The 26720-nt window shown below is 41.5% G+C and overlaps 1 protein-coding gene across 2 annotated transcripts; it reads left to right on the top strand.

Annotated features, from left to right (window-relative positions):
- jak2b (Janus kinase 2b) lies at positions 1-24979 on the top strand. 2 transcript variants are annotated; one of them, XM_069138303.1, is made up of 24 exons: positions 1-532; positions 2817-3023; positions 3606-3729; positions 3825-3942; positions 7527-7672; positions 8377-8668; positions 9070-9189; positions 9925-10082; positions 10761-10872; positions 11831-12017; positions 12460-12584; positions 12819-12953; positions 14382-14469; positions 16646-16773; positions 16962-17100; positions 17470-17621; positions 17900-18050; positions 18472-18608; positions 19489-19678; positions 19995-20119; positions 20203-20375; positions 21058-21175; positions 23435-23548; positions 24099-24979. In XM_069138303.1, exons 2-24 carry the CDS (start codon positions 2819-2821, stop codon positions 24204-24206), a joined length of 3345 nt encoding a protein of 1114 aa, XP_068994404.1. In that variant the 5' UTR covers positions 1-532; positions 2817-2818; the 3' UTR covers positions 24207-24979. The 2 variants fall into 2 exon arrangements, with proteins under 2 accessions (XP_068994404.1, XP_068994403.1); XM_069138302.1 differs by having other exon boundaries at positions 2788-3023.
- Positions 24980-26720: the final 1741 nt, after the last annotated feature.

Here is a 26720-nt window from a genome sequence, read left to right as displayed (position 1 = left end):
GCTGGTTTGTTGACTCGGTGGCCAAGTAGCTGTTCAGTTGACAATCTGTCAATAATGTGGATGGAGCCACATGTTCTGGGACAACAAGATGTCCGCCCGCCACTGAACTCCGCGTTATCGGTCCAGTTGTTTTTTTGTTTGTTTTTTTAAAAGCCAGCGCGACGTGTTTGTTGTTGTTGTTGTTGTTGTTGTTGCTGCTGCCAGCATTAGCCCCCTTTTTTTTTTAAGTTCGCCAGACCCGATCAGATAAACGTGGAAGTTCCTCCGGACTCGGAAGATGGAGACTCTCCGGTCACCGGGCGGAGCTCACGGAGCGGAGTCGGCCAGCTGAGCGCGACGTTTTGGGAAATATGTGAAATATGTTTCCAACGTTGGATTTACGCTCATTGAATAACCGGTTCGTGTTGTGGTCGTGAAGAAGTGCGAGCGGCGAGCGGCGTTTGGTCCGCAGCTGTCCAAAGTCTCGCTCGTCCTGGCTGCGGAGCTGGCCTAAGGGAGCTAGCAGGAAGCTAAGCAGGACGCTACCTCGCCTGTGAGTATTTACACTCGTTCATACTTCGTTGACAGCTTCATTCGGTTTGTTCTTTTTTTTTTTTAAATAAATAAATACAACGCAAAAACCTCCAACCGTAGTAGGTTAAGTGGCCAAATCGCATGTGCATAGTTTATTTACTCAGCATATATCATTAACTTCCAGCAGTAGGTGTGTGTGTGAGCCTGAAGTTAATCTATTGAAGCTGCAGCTAACCGCAGCACCGCGGTGAGTTTGTTCTGCAGCTGAGTTCATGATGTTTGACCTGACATGTCCAGTCCGACTGTCCGACTTGTCCGTCCGGGACAGTTGTCTCCTCTGAACAACGACGGCGGCGCGCTAAATGCTGCATTCAAGCCCAGTTAGGATGTCCCACATGTAAAAGGGCTCAAAACGCGGTTATGTGTCCCTTTAATGCCGCTGTCGTACTGGGGCCTCGAGGCGAGCAGTGACGGGAGGGACAGCTTGGTGAGACGTTACTGGACTGACCGCTGTCATTAGGTGCCATATCCTCTTTCTGTCTTCGTGAGAAATGGCATTAAATCAACCTGCATCCCTTTTAGTGTGTCAGCTCGTCAAACACTGTGCGTGGAAGTGCTGAGTGAATAATCACACGTTTCACTGACAAGAAAACTAACCCACAACGATTTTGATGATCAACTAATGGTTTGACATGTTTCTTGTGATTTAAAAAAAAAAACCACAAATTGCTGACCTTCCACTATTTTAACTTCCGCATATGTAAGAGTTTGGTCCCTGTCTCGGTTTTTGGTTTGTTATGAAATGAAAATCTCTTTTTGCCATTTCCCCGAGGACCTCAGGAGGTGAGCAATTGTGATTTTTCTACTAATGTTGTAGACAACGCCGTCAAGTGATTGATCCAAATACAGAATCTCTGATTAGAAATAACCACAGTCACCCTCACCTTTTTTGTGGTGAGATGTTTTCCGAATTTGAACCAAAGTGGATGTCATGAAGCTGTTTTTAACACTGATCTAAAGAACTGATCCATTCTCGTGAAAATAAACAGAAATGCAGCCGTTGATCAAGGTAACGCAGCAGAACTAATCACATTAATATGCACAACCCAATTTTTTATGTCATTCTGTCATAACGTTGCTACTAGTAAAGTACCCGGTTAACAGTTTTTGGATGCAGTGTGTCCCATCTCAGCCATAGAAACCTGCAGACCTGCCAGTGTCCTTTACAGAATAGATAGATAGATAGATAGATAGATAGATAGATAGATAGATAGATAGATAGATAGATAGATAGATAGATAGGTACTTGATGAATACACCCTGCTTAAAGCAGAGTTGCTGTTTTGACATCTTTTCATAGGTCTACTTTTAAGCAACTTCTCACAAAATGTCCCCTGCCAAATTGAATTTTTTTTTGATTGCCCAATCTCAAAAAGAGGCATCCACTGTGAAACATGAGATGTGATGTAAAACATGAAAACGCACAGTGAATAGTCTGTACTTCAACACAATATCCCAACTTATTTTGTGATGGCTCTAGTCACCTGAACTGAACTCATTTGTCTCATAGTTGTGTCGTTACATTTGTAATGTGGAAAAAAAAAACATGTCGGGATTTTTTATTTTTTTTAATTTTTTATAACCAGTTTCATTTTAAGTGAAGAAGCTACGTGACCCGGTTACATATAAAAAAAATGAGAGCAGGGCCCAAGTAGTTATGTAACCTATGTGTAGTAGGTTAATGACTGTGGAGGAAATACACCTATAATTCAGCTCTCAGTTTGATTAAATGCTGGAGGCACTTTGAGTGTGAGCTGAATATCAGCTGGTCGAAAGAGAAGATTTAATTATTCTGCTTTGCCTCTGCCAAGTGCATAATGTTTATATATCTACCGGTAATGACAGTGTGTACAGTCTTGTTCCTGTCAACTTTCGTAATTAATAAGAAACTTAATAAAAAAAAGTAAATATGTCAACGCTCCATTCGAAATGAAACGATGACTGTGTTTGATAACTCTCACTTAGGGTAGCCTATTTTCAAATTAGATTTACAGATTTTATAACCTTGTTCCAGACAATGGTTTCTCTGTACTGCAGCTTTATGCAATACTTTTGATAACAGTTTATGCAACGCTGCATACGATATATCCTGATAATGAATACACACACACACACGCACGCACACACACGCACACACACACACACACACAAAAACTTAAAAGACAAAAAGCTCTTGATACTTTGTGCTGACATTTTTCATGTTATTGATTGAAGGGTGCGTGTTGTTGATCCCTCCCTGCCAGCCATGGACACTGTGACTGACACATGCCCTGCGGTGCACCAAAACGGGACCGCTCATCGGGAGTCTTCAGACACAAGACCAGCCGCTGCTGTTCTGAGGCTTCATTTCTACCACAGCAGCCGGGGAGCAGCCGACTGCAGCTCCCTCAGCTACCCACCTGGGGACTACGTGGCTGAGGAGCTGTGTATTGACGCAGCCAAGGCGTGCAGTGAGTACTCAAGCTGTGCAAGCCTGCACGAGGCACCCCCTATTTGTGCAGTTTTTTTTTGTTTTGTTCTGTAACTCGGAACATCGGTCCCAAGATAAGGTTATCAGGAGGCCACAGTGAAACCTATCAGCAGAAAAATTGTTTACTTGTCGGATCTTCATGCTTTGTTTACAGTTTGGCTAACTGTTACAGGAAAAGCAAAAATATAGTAGCTTTGCTCGGTGTGTTTTCTTTTTTTGCAGAAGTACAATTTGTGACTCAATAAAAGTATGACTAATAACATACAACAGGACCATGCAGGGCGGTGGAGGAGGGAGACTAGACTCACCAGCATGTGGTTGGAATCCCATGTCATGTGTTTGATGATAAACCAAACACAACTCACATTTAAGACTGTCTTTATTGACCTTTTACTCACCTGTGTTGCAAATAGAAACAAATAGTTTTCTCGTGTGTCTTGAGGCCATGACAGTCTGTGCTCCTGAGGGCTCCCTATTAATAACACAACTCCTACAGGTACACCGCAGTGTGTTTGTCCACCTTACACAATCAAATATGTGTCTCCTTCTTTGGTCACTGCAGGTATATTGCCTCTATACTGCAGCCTTTTTGGTCTCTTCAGAGAGCGAGACCGCTTGTGGTTTTCACCCAACCACATCTTCCAGCTCGATGATTCGGCCTCTGAAGATGTGTTTTTCAGAATACGGTACCAGACATTATTTTGCTTCTGCTTTTCCTGCTAAGTAAAAAATGTTTAAATCCTCCTGACGCTCTGAATGTTCTTCACTACCTTTACTGTAGGTACTACTTCCCTGGCTGGTACAGTGGTGGAGCATCTCGGGCTTATCGTTATGGGGTCATCAAGGGCTCAGAAAGTCCTATCCTTGATGACTTTGTTATGTCGTACCTCTTCTCTCAGGTAAGCGCCTCCACACAGTCCCCCATACTGGTTAGAAATTAGTGCTTTATACACTTTTTCCACTGCAGAGGTTTTGATTGTCATTGTTTGGAAGCAACAGGTTCCTCTGTCATGTTGTTCTCGGACTCTTAATGGAGCCGAGCCGTCACTAACACACCCGTGTTTTCCCTGACAGTGACAAGTCAAAGTGTGTCGGCCATGAAAAAGATCTATATGTGGTTCAGCTTGACAAATATTTTCAGGATCATCATCCATTGCAGATTGGACAACTCCCATCATTGACAAGTGGAGTATTATCAGTTTGATAGTTTATGAGTTGGGTCGCAACTTGAAATGACCTTTTTAAAGCATTGCCAGGAACACTACGACAGATAGGGAAAGATACAAGATATGACACTGCAGGTACGTTGTATTTTCTGTCTCTTCTGTAAACAAGAGGGCTGCCTATTGAGGCAAGTGGCCGTAACAAGACAGCTGGTGAGTGTCGTTACAGCCCTGATGTGAGCTGGAACTCAGTCTCTGGTACTAATTTTGCTGCTTGCATGCAAAAATACACATCTCGGTACGCATAAAACCTGAATGCGTAAGCAAAATTCAATTCTACTCTTTTGCGCGTGATTTCAAAGACTTCTTCTGGGTCGCTGTTGTCCAAAAATGTCCCTGTTTTTCGTAAAGTCCTTCTTCTAATTGAAAGTTTATCGTCCATTAAGACTCAATAACTAACAAGGTAAAGCAGGAGGCTGCTCCAGATCCTCAAGAATTCCCAGCTGTGTTTCGATCGCTTTGTGAAATTTGACCAAATGCTGATTTCTGGGTGGAATAATCACCATGTTAGCACAATGTCCGCTACAATGGAGGTTCTTCCTTCTGTCAACCTGTCAACTTGCCTGTTTCTGAGTTCTCCCTCGGCCTTCTGTAGCTCTTAGCCCCATTGGTTCCTATTAAAGATGAAAAAACAATGTGGAAATGCTGGCCACAAATATGTACTGTTCATTTTTTTTTTTTAAATGACCAAAAATAACTGTAAGCTAACTTTACTCAAACAGTGAAGAGTAAAAGTGTGTGCTCTTGCAAACTATTTTCCGTTTTTAATCATATGCACTAGACACTGGTGTGATTCATGAATATTAAGAGCAATAGGACAACATTCGTGAAATTACCTAGAAATACACTGTAGTGCCCATGTTGATAAGATAGATGTAGCATAGCTGTGGTATGGGCCCATGGAGGCTGCACTGACTTGCATACTGCTACTTTATTAATGCTTAAAGGTTAATGTTGGTTAAGAAGTAACACTGTAAATCCCTTCTGGTGTGGTGTGTTTGAATGGAGTGCATTTTCAACTTTTGTTTCTCCTTGTTGGCTTCTTGAGTTTCCAGTTCTGTATTTTTTTTCCCACACAGCACTAACAATAACATATGGGTGTAGGACAGGAAAAGTACATTAGAGACTTATCAGATGAATCATCAGGGCTCTGCATAACCCAATCAAAAAATATATAGCCCACATTACAATAGAAATGCCTATAGTGGAGGTGAATCCAAGTAACTGCAGCCAGTAATATGACTGGAGCTGAACTCTGCGTGAACCAAAGGATTATGTGGAATTCTGTCCTTAGAAATCTGCCCTGGTGGCTCAGGAAAAGCCTAAAAGGTAGAAGGGAAGTGCCAGCCAATACACATGGTTGCATTCTCTCGGTGCAGATGTTGTTTTTAACTTGTGACGGATATGTTGGATTCCTTGCAGTCTGATCAGGAGCTCAGTTTCTGAGTTTGGGATAAAGGAAGGCTATTATTATTTGCAAGGGAAGGTGTGTCTCTGCATTTGTAGTTGGAGATCAGCCAATACAGCAACAAAAAGCATCAATGCTTTGATTTTTCTAAGAACAGTGATAAATTATCGTAATTTTGGTAATTTGAGTAAATTCTCTGTTTTGGGGAGTCGGGGTTCCACTGATGTACGAGGTGCAATCAGAAAGTTCAAAGACAAACGGAGTGCAGCACCATTACGTACACAGAGCTCAGGAAAGCGGTGACCTTGGTGAGTAAATATTCCAAGTTTAATCCCTTGATCAAATTCAGCACCTGAATTACACACATTGTTTTGACCACTTGTCTGTTGCTTCTGCGATTTTAACATTGATTCAAAATCTGAGCAGAGCTTTCATCAAATTTTCTGTCAAAATTTTGGGGGACAGAAAGAAGACACAGGGAGTCAATTCTGACAAGTTTGGGTGGTGGAGAGCAACGATTGTGTTGTTACAGGCATTTTCACACACTATTAGCGGGACCTCTGTCATGTTGGAGAACCAAAGTGCCATCGCTACACAGTCCAGGTCCATTTGTGCCGTATGTTTAGTCCAGATGCTTCAGAACTTAACAGTTGAACCCGTTGTTAACAGTCTGACTCTGGCGGACGAACTCAATGGTCAACTCCACAAATGTCATAGAAAACCCACCTGGTTGCTCCTGACCTGAAGCTCCTTCTTCGGTCTTGGATAATAACGTTCTGCCCGTCTAAAACACAAATGTCAACCAAAACAGCAACATCATTGCCGTAGTCTTTCTGAAGTATTTCATGGGTTTCTGTTGCCAACATCCAGAGTTTGACACAAAAGTCCTCGTCCGAGTGGTCACAAAAACGTGTGTAACTCAGGTGCTGATTATGATCAAGTGACAAAACTTTGAGTACTTTGTCACAAAGGTTACAGCTTCCTCTGCTCTGTGCATGATATGTTCAGCTGTGTGCAAAAGGAACTTGTACAATATAAATGAAAAATATCTTCATTTGTCAGTTGAAGGTAAATATAACAACAAAAAAAGCCCATCCTTTTCCAATTTTTAAAAGACATTGAGAAACAATATAGTTTGATTATCACCCATGGCTGTGCTGACACTTGTTACGCAGCATTCAGACCAATGCAGAGGGGAAAAAATGGATATTGCTATGTTGTAGTTCTGGTCTGTTTAGTGTTCACATTGAGTAATAACAGTTAAAACAAGAGTTGAACACATGACGTCAGATGCACTGACAGGAAGCGCATTCATTGGTCAGCTGTGGTGAACAGCCATCCTGCATCATCCATGCTACATGGGCCTGCAGGGGAAAACGGAAAAACATAGTTTGTTCCAGTGACAGCAAGCGAGTAATGTTGTACCCAATTGTTCTCCAAACTGTTACATATCTCCTCCCGTGGTCATGAAGAGCCTGAGAAAAGGACGAACAGGTAGTTGTGTATGGGCAAAATAGAATAAGAGGAAGGACAGGAACATAATGAGGCCTTGATCAGCAGATAGACATGTGTGAATTGCATTTGGATTCACTTGATGTCACATACGTCACATGACTCTGTAGCCAGTCTGCTTTGGATTAACATATAACCAATCTACACCCCTACACAATAAACCTGATTGTTTTGATTCAAAACGTCCATGCACATACAGTTTGCAGGAATTGGTAGACTTCACATGAGAGTGTGAGGTTGTAGACACTCAACCTAAGTGCATAAAGAAACACAGACAATCAGAAGATATGCTCACCTGTTGTCGTAACAACCACTGTGTTCCTCTCATCTCTGTGTGCAGTGGAGGAATGACTTTGTGAACGGCTTGGTGAAGATCCCCAGCTCCCACGAGACGCAGGAGGAGTGCCTTGGTATGGCTGTACTCGACATGACAAGAACAGCCAAGGAGAGACGGATGTCCCCTCTGGACATCTACCACACTATAAGGTACTTTAGAAAGACAGAGAAAGAAAGACAGGCTTTTGATCTGAGTGTTTGACATCCGAGTGAAGTGAATACAGGCGAAGCACTCACTGAGGGAATGATGTCATTGATGGTGATTTTTGTTTAGGAAGGATTTCAATCATGTCGTCTGTCTGGCTGTACAATGCCGGTGTTGCGGGGTATAATATAACCCAGATTTTCATGATGAAAAATAAATGCTTTTCAATAATTTCACTAATTGAATTTTGTCTTTTCAAATAGAACAGTTGAAACTTTGCTAAAATTATAAGGTGTGAAATTAATATTTAAAATTCAGTCGACCAAACATCCTGAGATGTGTTCAAACCTGGTGACCAACTACAAGAAACGTCTGACCTCGGTGCTCGCCAACAACGGTTTCTCCACCAAGTACTGAGTCATGTTTTGCCAGGGGATCAAATACTTTATTTCACACAATCAAATCCAAATCAATTTATAACTTTTATATGATGTGATTTTCTGGATTTTCTTTTGATATTCTGTCTCTCAGTTAAAATAAACCTACCATTACAATTATAGACCGTTCATTTCTTTGTCAGTGGGCAAACTTCCAAAATCAGCACCGGATCAAATAATTATTTCCTTCACTGTGCATGATATGAGATTTTTGAATGGATTTAAGATATCTGCCCTAATGCTGATATAAAACTCTGCTGAATCTCTTCTAGCTACAAGTCCTTCTTGCCAAAGGACATGAGAGCTCAAATCCAGGACTGCAACTTCTTGACACGGAAGCGAATCCGCTTCCGCTTCAAGCGCTTCATCCAGCAGTTCAGTCAGTGTCGGACAACAGCTCGCGATCTTAAGCTTAAGTACCTCATCAGCATGGAGTCCCTGGAGAAGGCCTTCTACACAGAGACCTTCCAGGTCAGGGAACCGTCCAGCGGGCAGCTCATCATGCTGGTGGCGGCGGCCACCGGCATACAGTGGTGTCGACAGAAATTGAATGATTCTGACCAGGTCGGTACCATGAGAGCTTTCAGCAAGTCACAGTGGTATATATTTTAGTTTTAACTGACTTATGCAGAGAAGTATAAAATGAGTGTGACACAGGCTGCTTTTTCTTCTCAAATCATCAACATAAAGGAACTAATTGTCACCAGTGTGCAGGTCAGGTCAGTTTTCTGAGACCCTAAAATGTTAAAGTTAAAGTTTACACATAAAACAGCTGAATTCGTCCAATAGACATGAAGTATTACAGAATACATTGGCCCCAATAACTGTAATGAGTAACTGTAATTTCCAAATGTTTCAGTGGTTTGTTGCACAATTTGTTTATAAGTGAAATTGTTTTGTTTTTGTTTTTGTTTTTTTATTATAAAGTTATTAAATGTCATGCTTTTGCTCTACTATTTGGCCAGGAGCTGCAGACGTTGTGTGACTTCCCTGAAGTCACTGACATCAGCATCAAACAGGCCAGCAAAGAGGGCGCTGCAGAGAGCCGGACGGTCACCATCAACAAGCAGGATGGCAAGAATCTGGTAATTTCACCTTCTAGATCTTTGTCAGTCCTTTGATTTCACCAGAGCAAATACTAGCATTCATTTTATAAGGAAATGTAAAATCATTGTTTACCATGGGTTGAGAATTTACTCGTGGTAGTGGGTGGCACGGCGTATAACCAATGTGAACACAGGGACTCGTGCAGTTTAGTTTGAAAAGTGTCCAATGCGGTGTTTAGCCAACCTGCCGTGTAGCTTTGATCTCTCACAGTGACAGACACTTGATTTCTAGCTCTGGCCCTGCTGTTGCAGTCCAGTCAAAAATATTGTATTTGTCATTTTCATAATTTATGAACACCTGTTTCTTTCCAGCTCGGTGTGAGTCTCTTGCGTTTTGCAGGCACATCGACGGTCGTTTTTCTGTCCTCTGATCTCTGTGTGTCACTCAGAGCTCAACCTCTGCTGCACTAACACGGTGCGGAGCAGACACAGACGAAGGGAGCGACGGGAGATTGTCCACTCGTTAAACCATCGATAGCTTTGTTATCTCGGAGATTAAAACATGAAGAATTAGATAATGCTGAAATAGGTCACCAAATATACTTTGGTGGCCTTCAATATATTTGGGCGGCCCGCCCAAGTGAAGTCTATGTGTGGGAAGCACTGAATATCAGTGTTTCACCTTGTTTGCTTTTCACCATTATGCCTGACAGAATCCTGTGGATGTGGTCTCTTATGGTTTTTAATACTCTCTTATTTAATATCTTATTTCAGGAGCTGGAGTTCCCCTGCCTGTCTGAAGCCCTCTCCTTTGTGTCCCTCATTGATGGCTACTATCGTCTGACCACAGATGCACATCACTACCTTTGTAAAGAAGTGGCACCTCCTCGGCTAGTTGAGGCCACATCTTCTCATTGCCATGGTCCCATTTCGTAAGTAAAGGATAAATTAACTTTGAATGAACTAAAATAAAATGTATTTGAATTATTAGGCATGGATCTTAATCAGATTTTTTTTTTTTAAATCAAAGATGTCTGTATGTTATTGCTTGTGCTATTTGAGCCTCAGTTATTTTGTTATCAGACATGTATTTACTGTAAGTTAGCTGAAAGAAGTAATGTGGGGTTTTACTCTCATAGATAAATAAATGTGTGAGATGCATATTTTGCAACACAGGCGCACTACTAACATGCGTCTTTGGTGATCCGATCACAAGTGGACAGTTTTCTTTGTTGAGGTCTTCCAAAACATTTTGTTTGATTTTTAGAAAGTGTTCTGATACTTTGGTTGAAAATAAACCTGATTTAATTTGTGGTGCCTGCAGGGCCTGACACGCTTGTAAATGACTCCTCAGTCAGATTTGTGATCGCACCACCTAATTTTTGCAACTCTGCAAAAGTGACAAACCAATAGTCACACCCCATTTCCACAGTGATCAAACAAGAGCACAAATGGGTCCAACTGCAAATGTAGTTCTCTATTTATTACACTCCTTCCTCTGCCAGTGTTCATGTTTTCCGGTGAACTGCATGAGTCAGTTTTGTCTTAGCGGCAGTGAAATTGCCACATCAATGTTTTGACTGCAGTGCTTCTTGTGGTTTTTGTTGTAGGATGGAGTTTGCTGTCAGCCGGCTTCATAAATGTGGAAACAAGCGGGGATTGTACATTTTAAGATGTAGCCCTAAAGACTTCAACAAGTACTTTCTGACTTTCCCTGTTGAGGTTAGTATCATTCATGTGGTGGTTCATTTCACCTCATATATTTATAACTGACAGGTAAAGCTTAGAGTAACAATGGAAATATAGTAAAACTTTTTCTCCTGTATGTTGCCCAAACCTATGACAGTAATACTTACCATTTTTTCAGTTGTCTTCTGCTGTGTTTGTGTCTCTGTGTTGTTCTGCTCTTGCTATGTGGGAAATATGTTGATAGCAGCGCCAGTATCATAAATTTCAGTACAAACATCAAAATATTTTATTTTGCTGTCGTATCTAATTTTAAAGACATTTTTTCTTCAACTTTTATCATCTTTAATATTGTGACAAACAGAAGAACCTGGCCTGAATAAAGCTGAATTATCACTGAGATCAATATATACATGAAGTAAAATCATTTGATTGATACAAACACAGTAACACTCTGGTAAAAAAAAAAAAAAAAAAAAAAAAAGTTTATCCTTCTTCAACTTTTGCGACACAGATGAGGCAGATTACGTTGTACCATTTACCTTAAAGAAAATCGTGCCTCAAAGTAGTTTAAACTTGTAGTGGACTCCCTGCTCTGTTTTTCATCTCGTCACCTGTAACATAGTAATGCATGTTACTATGCATTACTATAGTAAACCAACACAGGGGTGTAATCTTGATGTGCTGCTTTTATCACTCTGAATATGGCCGAAGGATCTGCTAAGCATAGTGTGCCAGCTTTCAGTACTTGGCTCTTTTCAGCCCTCAGTAATATGAGCGGAGTCGTGTTACACGGGTTCAGTAGTAAACAGAATTATAAAAGCCTACATGAATAGTAATGCCCTTTTAAGACCTTGTTTTTTTCTCTTTTTAATTAATTGTAGATTTGTAGTGTCATGCTTACAATCTGTGTTGTGTAAGTTGTGTTGAGTCCATGAATGAAAGTCACATGATGTGTATTTATACTTTCTGAGCTCCTCTTTGTGTCTGCCAGGTGTATGATGCTGTGGAATACAAGCATTGCCAGATAACCAGATCAGCCGGCGGAGAGTTTAACCTCAGTGGAACCAAAAGAAACTTCAGCAGCCTGCAGGAACTGCTCAGCTGCTACCAAAAGGAAACTGTGCGCTCAGACAGCATCATTTTCCAATTCAGCAAGTGCTGTCCTCCTAAATCCAAAGGTAAAACTCGCAGGAAACTGTTATGCCAGATTGATAGACATTAGCCTGGTTATGCATTGACAGTACCTGCTCGACTCAACTCGACTCCCCTCGCTTTTTTGGTTTCCCATTGTCTGTGAATGGTATCTGGTACCTGGTACTATTTTAGTATTGCCCCCCCCCCCCCCCCGCCCCTCCGCCCCGCCCCGCCCCCATTGGGGTTCCAAGCAAGCTTACACTTTCTCATGATGACAATGCACAGAATACAAACTAACAGACAGAATAGGTCAAAGGTGACTCGGTCCTTGCCTGCTTTCTTAATTATACCAGAACGGTTTCCACAGAAGTTAATGAAGAACTATGGACCTTCTCTTGAATCTCTTGACTCACATCTTCGATTCTCGTGCTCTCAGTTGAACTCTTTATGTTCGGAAACTGTAAGTGTGTTTCTTTCTGCCAACAGAAAAGTCCTGCCTCCTCGTGTGCAGGAGCAACAAAGGCCCAGAAGTGCCTCTGTCTCCATCACTACACCGACACAACATCAGTCAAATGGTGTTTCACAAGATCAGGAAAGAAGACCTGGAATTTGTAAGTTTAATTTGCATATTAAGGACTGTGATATTTCTGTACTCCCTCATTTATGCAGTCATTCTGTACGTGAATGGTCATGAGAACCTACATTTATGATGTTAAACTACGATATTACTACAACATCATAGTAGACTATCCATTTTACCAGCAATTAAGCCTCTGAATGAATTTGGTTCTTCACTTTTCAAGTGTTAGAATTGAATGTTTATCCGGTAATGATCTTCCCGTCAGATGGAGAGTCTTGGTCAAGGGACGTTTACGAAGATCTTCAAAGGAGTCCGAAAGGAGCTGGGAGACTACGGACTTGTGCACCAAACAGAAGTTGTCATGAAAGTCCTGGACCAGGCCCACAGGAATTACTCTGAGGTCTGTGGCTTAAAAGCTGTGCCAAAAAAAACTTTCAACAGAGACACTGGCAGCTAAATGCAAACGTTTGGGCAACTGTATGCAAAGTACATATTGTGTTGATACCTGACATGAAACTGCGATCGGCTCCAGCCTCTCTGTGACCCTGTTCAGGATAAAGAGGGGACAGATGATGGATGGACAGATGTAATGAAACAAATACAACCCCTGCAGCAAACATATATTCCAAGCTTTGCACACTCCTCTGTTGCTGTGCAACAGTCCTCCAACACAGAAACCACAGCTTCCAAATGTCTGTCTGTTCTTGATTTAGGAATCGACTGTCGTGCACAGAAAGATCTACATTCACATTTTATATGAAAATCAAGTCACTGCACTCAACTGGTAGTTCATGGTGAATTTTGTGGTGTGCTTTGTAGAGACTGACTGGGACTTGGGGCAGATAGCGATAACAGGAAGTAAAACAAATTCTATATTGATAAAGCAGCCGATATTGTTTATAAAGACACAAATGTGGTTATCAAACACTTTTGACACTTGTGACAAAGATGTGTCATGGAGGCTGGATATTTTACAGTTTATTAACCACGCTGACATCAGTGCACTGAAAGAATAAATTTCACTGGGAATATAATAATTATAATTATGTATATATATCCATAAAAACACACAAATAGAACCATTTCTAATTTACCCCAAGCATCTTTTTCTGCATCATGTATTGTAAAAAAAAACATTTGTATATCAGCCAACAGATACATCGATATCGATACATCTGTGATGATTTGCCAGCTGATATATCAGTTTATTGTAGAAGTCGGCCTCCTTTCTATTTCAGGTTCTTGAATAACTGTGTTACATTTGTCTCTGGGCAGTTTGTCCTGTGCCACTGGCGGACACACAATCACAAACTATAATACTTCCAACTCTATTCTTAACCGTTTGTAATGGACTTTCATCAGCTGCCCAACTGTGCATTAACAGTGCACAGAGGAACAGCACACCACCACTCAAGAGTCACTTTACTACCATGTCGTAATGACATTTGAGACTGTAGAAATTGCTGTATGTGATATATCGTCCCCTACTTTGAAAGCATCAGTCAGCTCTATTTAGGCCCCTATTGTTTTTCAAGGAATTATTATTATTATTATTATTATTATTATTATTATTCTCTGTAAAGAATTGCATTTTTGGCAACTTTAATTCTTTGTTTGTTTGCTGCAGGTTTCCTATTTACCTCTTTTTTTCATGTTTTTTGCCAGCAGTGCCTAAACGTTTGCAGACTGCTTTATATACATACTGTATATACTGCCCTCCAACCTGAGTTAGTTGTAGGACATGAATACCATGTGCTGCCACAATCATTTTTTTTTCTGACATGGCCATATAAATAATTAGGTTTTCTATCTTTTCCTTGTCCTACAGTCCTTCTTTGAAGCTGCCAGCATGATGAGCCAGTTGTCCCACAAGCACCTGATCCTTAACTACGGAGTATGTGTCTGCGGAGAGGAGAGTAAGTCAATTCGATTCAATTCAATTTTATTTATATGGCGCCAAATCACAACACAGGTTATTTCATGGCACTTAACACATTAAAGTCCTTACAGCAAGACTTTACAATATTATACAGAGAAACCCAACAATTCAACAATTCCCACATAAGCTAGTCAGACACAGAGACGTACAGCCACTCTCAAGTTGTCTCACCATAACATATGTCCCCAAGTGCCCGTACATGAGCCATGTAATTATGGTCCACTGATGTCATCAGCCCTCCAGACTATAATCTTGACCAGCCTTATTAACCCGGCTCAAAGCAGCGATCAAACCGTGAGCGGCTGACTATTCTAAAGAGGATTACAATACCCATACCGGACATGCACCCCTCTGACCTCATGAGACCTCATTGCAGCACAATGTACTGTGGTCATCTGCCCAGGATGGCCTGCAGTTGTCTTCATTGTTTTCTGTCTTTGTTATCAGAATTGACATCAATCATTAGGCAATTTTGATAGGTTTGGCAAATAAAATTCCAACATTGTTTACACCTGTTGAGATATATAGTCATGGATGAATTTGTTGGTACCCTTCCATTTAAAAAAACAAACAAACAAAAAAAAACAACAGAAAATGACAGAATTGGTGGGAGCCTCATGTTTTGTTGCCCAACCTTCAGAGACGATCACTGCAAACAAATGACTACTGTGAGACTTCTGCACCTGTCAACAGGTAGTTTGGTCCACTCTTCCAGAGCAAACTGCTCCAGCTGTCTCAGGCTTGAAGGGTGCCTTCTCCAGTCTGTGTTCCAGCGCTTTCCATAGATGTCCAATAGGATTCGGATCAGGACTCACAGAAGGCCACTCCAGAACAGTCCAATGTTTTGTTCTTGGATTTAGCTGTGTTTTGGGTCATTTTTCTGTTGGAGGACCCCAGAAGACACTGGGCAGCACATTTTGCTCCAGAGTGCCTTGATTGTCGAGATTTCATTTTGCCCTGCACAGATTTAAGACACCCTGTGCCACACCGCAACGCAGCCCTAAAACGGAACCAAATGTCCTCCATGTTTCACACAGTGTTGTTTTCTTGGAAAATTCTGTCTGTTAGCTGATGTGATTTACTGAAGAGCTCCAGTTTTCGCTCATCTGTTTAAAGGAAGCTCTCCCTGAAGCATTGTGGCTTGTCAATATGCATTTTAGCAAATTCCAGTCATTTATGAAAGTTTTTCCTTCAATAGTGGAGTTGTCCCATCAGACACTGATGTACCTAGACTTTGTAGTTCAGCTTATATCTACTAATTTATACCATTCTTCTGTTCAATTTGGTGTCAAGTTTCCTCTCGCAGACGCCTTCAGGCAGTTCGACTTCAGTTCCGTGGATCTTAAACTTGTTAATAAAATGTACAGCTGTCATCACAGGAACATCAAGCTGCTTGGAGATTGTCTTCTAGCGATTAGCTTTGACATGCTTGTCCATAATTTTCATCCTGATCTTCCCAGACAACTCACTGCTTTGCTTTCTCTGGTGCATGTTCAGTGTGGTGTATACAATGACACTAAACAGCATAGTGACCACTTTTCTCCATTTAAATAGGCTGAATGACCGATTACAAGATTGAAGACATGTGACACTATTTAAAGACAACAGTTCATTTGAATTTGATTTTAATTTATTATAGTTGTACTGACAAATCTGTCCAGGCCATTGTAGAATACTCTTTGTAGAAGAAGCAATCATGTTTTTCACACGTTCTCTGCTTTAACTCGATGATATACATCAGGTATACGAGAACATTGCTTTTAATTTCATCGCTTTCCAGGAGGAATAAAGGCTTTTTTTTTTTCAGTAAAGTGAGAAGGATATCAACAAATTAATCCATGACTGTACTAAATGGAAAAGCAACAGTGATATTTCCAATTTATCCACAGTTGAATTTAAGAAAACCTTTTACAGCTGTCTAAAACCTCAAGAGCAAACATCCTCTTGTTTATTTTACAGTAAGAAATCCATCCTAGAGACGTCAGAGATGATACTCTTTACCAGCAACAGGCAGTTTACGATATAATCAAATTAGCACGTGTGTCTCTCTTTGATTTTTTTTTTTTCTCTTTAACTAAATTAATCTCAAAATCCTGAAGTAATTTTTTATTTCACGTGAAAAATGTTTGTTGTTTTTCTTTTGTTTTTCTCAGACATCATGGTGCAGGAGTTGGTGAAGTTCGGATCACTGGACATTTACTTGAAGAAGAACAAGAATACGATCAACATTCTGTGGAAGCTTGAAGTGGCGAAGCAGCTGGCCTGGGCCATGAACTTCCTGGTACGACTCCATGTCATGTCGGAGGCCTTCACTCGTTGTCCCCAAAGTGTTGATTAATATCGGTGTATTTGTTGTCTACAGCTGTAGATCTGAGGCTTCTCCTCTTTAAATGGGTGCACAAATTGTATTGAAATTGTTTTTCAATGTTGGTAAGAGATTGACGAGTCCCTACTTTTCTGTCACTGCAGGAAGAAAAGCATCTTGTTCACGGGAATGTGTGTGCTAAGAATGTTCTTCTGATCAGAGAGGAGGACCGGAGGGCTGGGAACCCCCCCTTCATCAAACTGAGTGACCCCGGTATCAGCGTCACTGTCCTGCCCAAAGAAAGTGAGTTTAATTGTATTACCCCGCAAACCAGTAATGACCCTCTTTAATCAGCAGGGGGCAGTAGGTCGCTACTTAACAGGCTTGTAACTGCAGCAAGGTAGAGCCTTCTTTAAATCCACACTGCATTGGATTACTCTTAGTTTTTGTGTCTTACTTTGTTACAAAAGCAAATTAGAATAAGTGGCACGACACTGATATGTTGTTTTGTTATACAATCATAAGTTCTGTTTTAGTGCAAGCTGCCAAATGATCTAATATCCAGTGCAGGGATGTTTTCACTTAGTGCACTAAATCAAACTGAATCAGCTGAAATTTGGCTTGTCCATCAACTAACAGTGGTGGGTGAAATGTGTTTGTTGTTGGGATCAGTCCTGATTGAGAGGATCCCTTGGGTGCCGCCTGAATGTATCGAGGACGCTGCCAAACTGAGCCTGGCTGCAGACAAGTGGAGCTTTGGCACCACACTATGGGAAATCTGCAGCGGCGGGGAGAAACCTTTAGCAACACTAGACAACTCTAAGGTAGGGCTGAGTGGTCTGACCTACAACATACAGCATATGCTAGTAAAGTGCGTATTTAATATCGGATGGTATCAGTACAGTCTGTATCATGGTACGAGTGGTAGTAGTGTTGTTAAATCCTGCACAAGAGGGAATAACTTGGCATTTCAATTCTTTTCAGTAAAAGATCATTGTTGATGTACTTTTGTATTGCATTTCCTCTCATTTATATATCTGTTTGTTATCGAGTAGCCCAGGGCATCGTCGCCCCTACTTTAATCCTAAATCTCGTGTCATAGAAAACTCTATTCTACGAGGATCACCACCAGCTTCCTGCACCAAAGTGGACCGAACTGGCCAACCTGATCACCAGCTGCATGGACTACGAGCCCACATTCAGGCCCACATTTCGCGCGGTTATCCGTGACCTCCACGGCCTCTTCACACCAGGTTGGTGCATATGACAGTGTGTCACAACAGGATCAGGAATCTAGGTCGCCACTGGCGTGGAATCTCAAATGCCATCGGACGCACCCACTCGGACCGAACGCACATTTATCACGGTGTTCTCCGAAACATGTCGGTGGAATGTGATGAGGGTAGAGTAGGGATCATGTTAAAGCCATTCTTTAGCGTTTTGGGAACGTTTTCCTACTCGAAGTTAAAAGAGACATTCAATATTAATTTGGGGCCTTCGAGGAACCAGCGCTGGAATGACCGGAGGGTCCAAGTTTACTTGTCAGAGAAAACATTTGTATTCTTTCAGTAGATTTTGACGTTAATTATTTGAGTAGATGCTGATTAAATTAACTTCTGAAACATCCCATGATCTCTTGAATCCGCTGAATTTTCTTTCCTTTTGTGTTCCCAGACTATGAGCTGATCGTGGACAGTGACATCCTGCCGAACAGGACAGTGGGCTCTGGCTGGACCACCGTGGGTTTTGAGAATCAGGAGCCAGCTCAGTTTGAAGAGAGACACCTCATATTCTTACAACAGCTGGGCAAAGTATGAAGGAGACTTTTAAATATGGTGCTTCCCTTGCTCAGTGCGCGCGGTGAATATTTTCTTAGAAGGATTTGAACGTGAAGCACAGTCCACGTGTGTGTGCCACGTTCCATCCAGTAAGCTATTGAAGCAAATGTGCTTTCAATTAAATGTAAAGGAATTTTTTTCTTCATCATTAGGTTTTTCTACAGAAAGAAATGAGGCACATCTTTTTCAGGTGAAGGATCAAATACTTCCAAATGCGACGTCTGTTCTGTCTGTAGAAGGAAATAGACTCCAGTTTTTGAAGGATGAGACTGACGCTGTGTTATCTGAAGACGTAGAAATGTCTCTGGAGCAGTATTTGCAGTGACAAGGCGCTTTCCTACACTTTTTTTTCGGACTTTTCTCAATTATTTCTGTTTAAGACATCGAACGTTTCTGAAGTTTCTCTCAGTAGAGTTGACAACTCCATAATTTCCGTCGCAGGTTGAGCAGATGAGGGCTATTGCAGGTTTATATCCAGATTGTTAATGGTTTGTCATAGAACAATCATATAATATTGAAGTTCACACTTTTCTGGATCTCACCTCTTATCACCTTACTCCGCAGTTCCCTTGTGCTTCACACAGCTTTTTAGCATCTTTAGGCCCATCGTTTTTAATATGAAGTTCACAACTTTTTATTCAGTAAAACAGCGGTGATAAAACCGCTGTATGCTACATGCCGCACAAAAAAAAACCAGAGGGACAAAGCTAGTGTGCAACATTTGGCAGCTAAAGAGTTTAATGTTTCCCTCTGGAGTTGTTGAAGAAGAAAAAGTAATGAAGAGAAGAAGCAAAACATACAATCAAGCTATGAGTAAAAAAAATGGTTGACTGAAGTTGATCTTCTCTTTCAGGGAAACTTTGGCAGCGTGGAGATGTGCCGGTATGACCCGCTTCAGGACAACACGGGAGAGGTGGTGGCTGTGAAGAAGCTCCAGCACAGCACTGCAGAACACATCCGGGACTTTGAGCGGGAAATCGAGATCCTAAAATCTCTCCAGCACGAGAACATCGTCAAATACAAGGGCGTTTGTTACAGTGCAGGTACTTCTGACAGCCGTTTTAGTAGCTTTGTTTACGTAACTGTGGTTCATCAACAACCAAAAACAATACTTGATTTGAATTAACTAATGGAAATGACAAATTTTGTCAATTAATGGCCTCAAATAACTCTTACACTTCCAGCATAATATTAATTGTTATATTAGGACATGCAAGGGCACACACCTGCATGTGTGGGCCAATAGATGTATCAGCAGTATCGGGCCTGCGGGCCGTAGATTGGATAAACTAATCTCTCAACGTTGTATTTATCTGCCACATGCAGATTGGCATTCATTTTCTTTTTGACTCCCTTCAGGTCGAAGAAATCTCCGTCTCATCATGGAATATCTTCCCTTCGGAAGTCTGCGAGATTACCTCATGAAAAACAAGGAGAGGACCGACCACAAGAAGCTCATGCATTACACTTCTCAGATCTGCAAGGTACTGCCGGCTGGCCTGTTCTGCTCTCTGGGGCTGTGGATGACCGGAGCTACAGGTTGAAATGTTTGTTTGTGTTGGTGCAGGGTATGGAGTACCTGTCAAGTAAGCGTTACATCCACAGAGACCTGGCAACCCGAAATATCCTGGTGGAGAGCGAGTTGAGAGTGAAGATCGGGGATTTCGGCCTCACCAAAGTTCTGCCTCAGGACAAAGAGTACTACATGGTGAAAGAGCCGGGAGAGAGCCCCATATTCTGGTCAGTATTATAATGTTGATTTGATATTTTATTGATTTTGCGGAAGCTTTTTACCCTCCTCATTGTGCTGCAGAGGGGAGAGGTGTGATTTGAAGGATAGGCTCACAATTTTTCAAGTCTATCTTAAAACAATCGCCTTGTATCCATATATACAACTAAAGGGGTTTTGCTTGCGGTAATATTTCCTCTGGTTTGTAACAGCCAGTCCTCGTGTTGTGCAAAAATGCATTTGAAGTGTATCCGAAGCTAAAGCTTCATTACTTGAGTTGGTCGAGATATTTTCTAAAAGGAGCCAAAGTCTTCAGTATAAAATGTAAAAACTCAATTCTGTGCTTCCCTGTTGAGCTGCAGTGGAGATGTGGTAACAAAAAGCAGGACTTTTGGACTAAAAACGCTGTAACTTCAGAAGATATCCACTTGACTTGATTTATTTTGATGGCTCGTGCCTCATTTTAGCTTCCAGTAAACTTCTGAATACCGTTTTGTACAGACGATAACACACAAGTCATTCCTCTCAGGCATTCTTCAGCAACAGCCATCATTTTGAATGTATTTACTACGACGCTGCTGTGGAAGTTAAACTGTGATATCTGTTGTGGTGCTGAGGTTATCCTGTAAATTAACAACCACTTCACAGAAGCAGAGTCGGGACAGGCAGTCACATGATGTGCAATTTTTGCAGGTATGCCCCTGAGTCGTTGACCGAGAGCAAGTTCTCTGTGGCGTCGGATGTCTGGAGCTTTGGAGTTGTGCTTTATGAACTCTTCACCCACAGTGACAAGAACTGCAGCCCTCCTGCAGTAAGTAATGACACACTGACGTTTCACCATCGGTTGAACTTACTGCAGTAAAAAGACCAGCAAAAAAATAACTGAACATTAAAGGTGGAGTCCACATTTAGAAGCCAATTTTTTTTTTTTTTATTATTGAAAACAAAACAAAAGGAATACAAGATATGTTGCTGCATAAATGTCTAAATAACTCATAACATTTTTTTTGTAAAACAAAATTCACGTTTACATTCAGTGTCAGGTCTAACAATTGTAAAGAACGTATTCTTATAATACACTTGCAAAGTCAATTTTCCTCAAGAGTTTGCAACCTGCATTGCTTGCGTCCATGTGTACTCATAAGCTGTCTTCGTCTTTCCTGTCTGCGGCGCATTGCTGCATTATTTCTTTTATTACCACCACTAACAGGTCTGCAAAATAGTGTGACACTATGTATTGTGTTGTGCATCGAACAAAACAGCGACCCGTTCATAGCAGAACAGCTCTATGGGAGTACTAGCTCACTCCACAGGTTACCTGCAACCTGGTTTGACACGTCTGTTAAAAGGTTCATCTTCACCTGTGGCAGCTACAATATGAACATCGGCTCACTGCAGCTGATGTGTTTGGAGCCAGAACACTTGACTACAGCTGGGTGTCGTTGAAAAAGTTTGGATACCGGTAACCTTATAACCTTGACTTTGACATGATTACTTTTTTTTTTCATTTTAAGATGATATGACACAGGTTTGTTTCTACAGCTACAATTAACAGATATCGTCTATGCAAGTTCTCCGTGGAGGGAAATCGGTAACGCATGTTCAGGGTTTTTCAAAGAAAGTAAAATACTTTTTTTTGTAAAAGGAACAATACAACTATACTTTTAGATCTTGAGACTGCGAGGTCATCCCACCAATTGCACACTGGACATACAAAGAAAAAGCTTGGAGCAGAGGATTATTTTTTCTAAACGAGCGGTCAAATTTAGTAGATGGGATCGGACACCATGAGGGAGACCCTAGCTTGCTGGCGTCACACAGAGAAGCCTCCAGTTACTGCAGCACTCGCAACTCAGACGGGTGTGTGGTCATAAATTATTGTTACGAAAAGGATATGCTCATTTTGAATGTGATGCCAGCAACATGTGTCAAAAAAGTTGAAACGGGGTCAGTAAAAGTCTAGAAAAGTTGTGTAACAAAACAAAAAAAACACCTGGTTGAATATCTCACAAATAATTAGGTTAACTAGCAACATATCAGTAACATGATTGTGTATAAAAAGAACATCTCAGAGAGGCAGAGTCTCTCCACAGTGAAGGTGTTGAGGGGTTCACCACTCTGAAAAACTGCGTGAGCAAATAGTGCAACATAATGTTTCTCAACATAAAGTTGTGTAGAATTTGGGGATTTCATCATCTATGCTACATAATATCATAAAACGATTCAGAGAATCCAGAGAAATCTCTGTACACAAGGGACAAAGCTGAAAACCTATAAATAATGAATGGCATCTTCGGGCCTCAGGCGGCGCTGCATTAAAAACGCACACGAATCCGTCGTGGAAATCACTGCGTGGGCTCAGGAACTCTTCCAAAAACCATTGCCTGTGAACACAGTTCATTTCTGCATCCACAAAGGCTGCTTAAAACTCTACTCTTTTATCCCTGTTTCACTCCTCATTTCCTGTCATCCTCTCAATTTGTATTATCAGTCAAAGGCAAATGCCAAAGAAGTAAATTATCTGTTAAAAAAAAAAAAAAAAACATGTTATGTAAGTGACTCTTCCGTAAAAACACAGAAGACGTGAAGAGGCGTGTTGGAATCCATCATAGTGAACAAAGACGTGAATTACCTGGAGAACTGACTTGTCAACCTGTCAATGTCTTGGCAACAATAATTTGAGGACATTGATTCGTGTTCTGTACGAAGGTCAAACAAACTTTAACATTTGAACCCTGACAAGTTGAAAGCTTGTCTAACTGCTCCGGGGAACAAAGCTCTCCGCCCTCACCTGGACCCTCATATCTCCAGGTGTGTACATACATACGTATGTTCAGGAGATGCTTTCAGTGTCTCTGAGTTCTGTGTTTCCGTACTGGACTCCACCACGTTTCTCTGCTCTGGTTGCTGCACATGTTTGGCTTTGTGTCCTTCTCACTTATAACAGATTTATCACTCGTCTTTCTGTGGACATCAATTACTGTTTACAGATTTAAATTACCCGAAAGGATTTTCTTGCTCCCTCTAAAAGAACTGGACATTTTTCTTTTCTTCTTCTTGTCCTGTTCAGCTTTTTATGTCCATGATGGGGAACGACAAACAGGGACAGTTGATCGTCTATCACCTCATTGAGCTCCTCAAATCAGGCAGCAGGCTGCCTCAACCCCTCGGATGTCCCACAGAGGTACGAACATCCACTGCTGTTATTCTTTTTTTTTTCTTCTTTTTTTTCTGAAAGCTACAGGAAGCAGGAGAGGAGTCAAAGCAACTGGGATTTAACACAATGAGACATCTTTGCTCACTGGAGTCTCGTGTTATTGCTCCGTTTGTTAGAAAATGATTACTGTATACATTTGTAAATGTCTGAACACTCAAATTTGTAATTTTACGATCTGAACCGTAAAAAGCGTTTTTTTAATCACGTCAGTTCAGGCTCAGGTTATTTAATGATTGCAGTGGGTTTGAAAGGGTTGGGATCTGCGCTGCGGTGGATAAATGAACCGTGCAGGCTGACGGAAGCTCCTCCACACATGTGGGTCTGATATGTCAGAAATTACAGATGACGTAAACCAAAGAAAAATTAATATCCAGAGGAGGCTTTGGTGAAGCAAATGATAAACATAAATGTGGCTCTGAACGTTCCCAGGTGATACAAAATCCAACGTGTACAGACAAATTTGCCGAGTGGTTTCTTGGAGCTCCGTGCTGAAACCTCTCCTTCCTCTTTGTCTCAGATACACGAGATCATGGAGGAGTGTTGGGACAAAGACCCCGGCTTGCGTCCTTCTTTCAAGGAGCTGGCTCTGCGCATCGACCTGCTCAGGGACAGTAAGGAGTTTTAAAATCACCCAAAGTGCCGCGCTCCTCTTCAACCACGACGCTCTTGACGTTGTCGCCCTGTTATTGCAAAGGGACAAAAGCCAAGGGAGGTCCTTCAACCTGCTGGCAGCCAGCATGTGACGAAGCAGCTTGTAAGTGGTAGAGAGGTGGTTCAGAACGAGGACCTGCTCAAAAACTGCTGCCAAGGTGCCTTGAAGCAAGGCACCGCCCCATTTTCTGTAGTGGAGCAGCTTAGTTGCTGCAGCAGAATGGAAACGGCTGATTGGATGGTCAAACTGTTGAAGGTGAGGTTGGAGGGGCAGAGTGGACGTGATTGGTCAAAGTTATAAAGAAGAGTTGTAGAGTTTTTAGAAACTGTGACTAGACTGTTGCCAGGCGTAAAGCTAGAGATGCTTGTGGCGAACAAGTTCTCTCTGTGTGTGTGTGTGTGTGTGTGTGTGTGTGTGTGTGTGTGTGTGTGTGAGAGAGAGAATGTGTGTTTGTGTGTGAACGTGTGTGTCCATACAAACAGCTAGCAGGGCTAGCTCTTGCCATCCCCTTGTCCCCGTCACCAGAAGAGAAATGGACTTCGAGTTGAATATTTTCTGTGTATATACCTCCAGTACATTTGTGTACATATGTCCAAAAATTTTTATAATTTTATAAAATGAGAATATAGTAAACACTATATTTGAACTGCCAGCAAGATGTCCTTGTAAATGAAGTGATTTAAACAATCTGTTTTCTGTTTTCAATGTGAGAGGTGGTGTGAAAATTAAAGAACAATTTAATTCAACGGCGTCTCGGAGAAGCGAATTCTTCCACCGTTTCCACTTTGTAAATACGTTCGCTGTCGAAATCACAGCACTTCGTGAAGCGTTGCACCAAAACCAGCAAAGAGACAAAAACAGTTTGAGAATCTCGAAACATTAACATTTGAAAGTGAAAGTGTTTTCACTTCATCCAGGAACGTTCTCCCGCAAATCCAGTCTGACGACCTGCAGAATGACGCGGAAACGAAGACTTCAGGCAGCTCGTCAGGGTGTTTGACTTCTTCTGTTTTCATCGATCTCTGTAGCTGAAGCTCGGCTCCTCATCTCCTGCAGCGTGGAGCAAAACATCTCCACCGTTCAACCTTTGCAGGCGCCGGTGCTGTAACGTGTACTCTTGATTATGTATCTGCAGTAAAAAGGGATGAGGGACTCCTCTTTTACAGTCCACAGAGCTTCAGTGAGCCGGAGGCTTACAGGCCGTAATCAAAGGAAGAAGAATAATAAACAGAACAGCGGCGAATACAAAAATCAAAACTGTTAACAAGTACCAGTGGTAAAAAAATAAAATAAAATAAGCAGTTATTAGGTATTTAAAACGTATTTAACTCTACTACGCTCCACTGCTACAGTTCAGTGCAATTGTGCTTTTACGGTTCACTCCTGGGGGATGTTGTTGGAGGCCTGTTGCCATGCAGGAAGAGAAATTGAAGCAGGATTAAAGCTTCAAAGTCCAACTTATTGTTAATTATTAAAAAAAAAATGGTTTACTTTTAAACAAAAGAAGTGACGTGTTTGGAGCTAGTTTGAACTACTTTATATCCAGAGACGGCAGATAAACGAGGAGTGTCCTCAGAGACGGCAGATAAACGAGTGTCCTCAGATGACTACTGGCAGAGGAAACGTGTTAAATATTAAACCTGATACACAAATCTGTTTTCAGTTTTGGGACTTTTTCTCTCATCTTTGATCTTTGCTGAGATATTGGATCATTTGGACGTTTATTGAAATGTAAACCACGAGAGAAGTTTAGGGGGGGGAAATCACAGTTTAGTGGAGCTATTGACAACACGGCGTTTTTAGTAAGATGACAGAAGCTAAAAAAAAAAAAAGGCTGAAAACCACTGGTTTAATATTTAACATGTTATAGTTTTGAAGCTTGTTATCATACATTGTGTTAAATCTTCATCTGAAAAGTAGAGAAAGCTGTCAAATAACTTGTTCAATACAAAGTACCATATGTCCCTCTAAGATGCAGTGGAGGAGTAAAGCAGCATTAGATGGAAACACTCAAGTAAAGTACCAGTAACACAAAATTCCCTTTATGTTCGTATCGGAATCGGAATTATATGTAAACCGACACTTTATTTTGAAATCCGGATGTTGTGTACGCTGAGTTTTAGCTTCAGCTGAACGTTGTGGTGTTTGTTTGATAAACGGAAACGTACTGCGAGATGAAATGTACACATCCTCAACGGGAGCCTCTTTCTGTTCCAATGAGACCATCTTAACAGCGACAATAAACGCGTCATTTGAAGAGCAGCTGGGTTTTGGCAGCGAGAACGGAAACGTGTTTGAAGCACGTCACGTTTCGGAAGCTTGATTTATTTCCCACCTGCATTCCGCGGAGACCCGCCCTCCTCCGCCGCTGATTGGTTAGTGCTCGTCGCCCCCACCATCAGGTGTCCTGTGATTGGTTTAGTTCGCAGCATCGGTTTCTCGGCTCTGTGCGGTGGGATGAACAGAGCCTAACAAACCAAACGTGGG

This window comes from Embiotoca jacksoni, unplaced genomic scaffold (genome assembly GCF_022577435.1).
Source record: "Embiotoca jacksoni isolate LCO1_2020_lvr unplaced genomic scaffold, fEmbJac1.0.p SCAF_8, whole genome shotgun sequence".
NCBI lineage: Eukaryota > Metazoa > Chordata > Actinopteri > Embiotocidae > Embiotoca > Embiotoca jacksoni.
The sequence above is the reverse complement of the archived record's forward strand: the minus strand, read 5'-3'. Positions and strand labels throughout refer to the sequence as shown.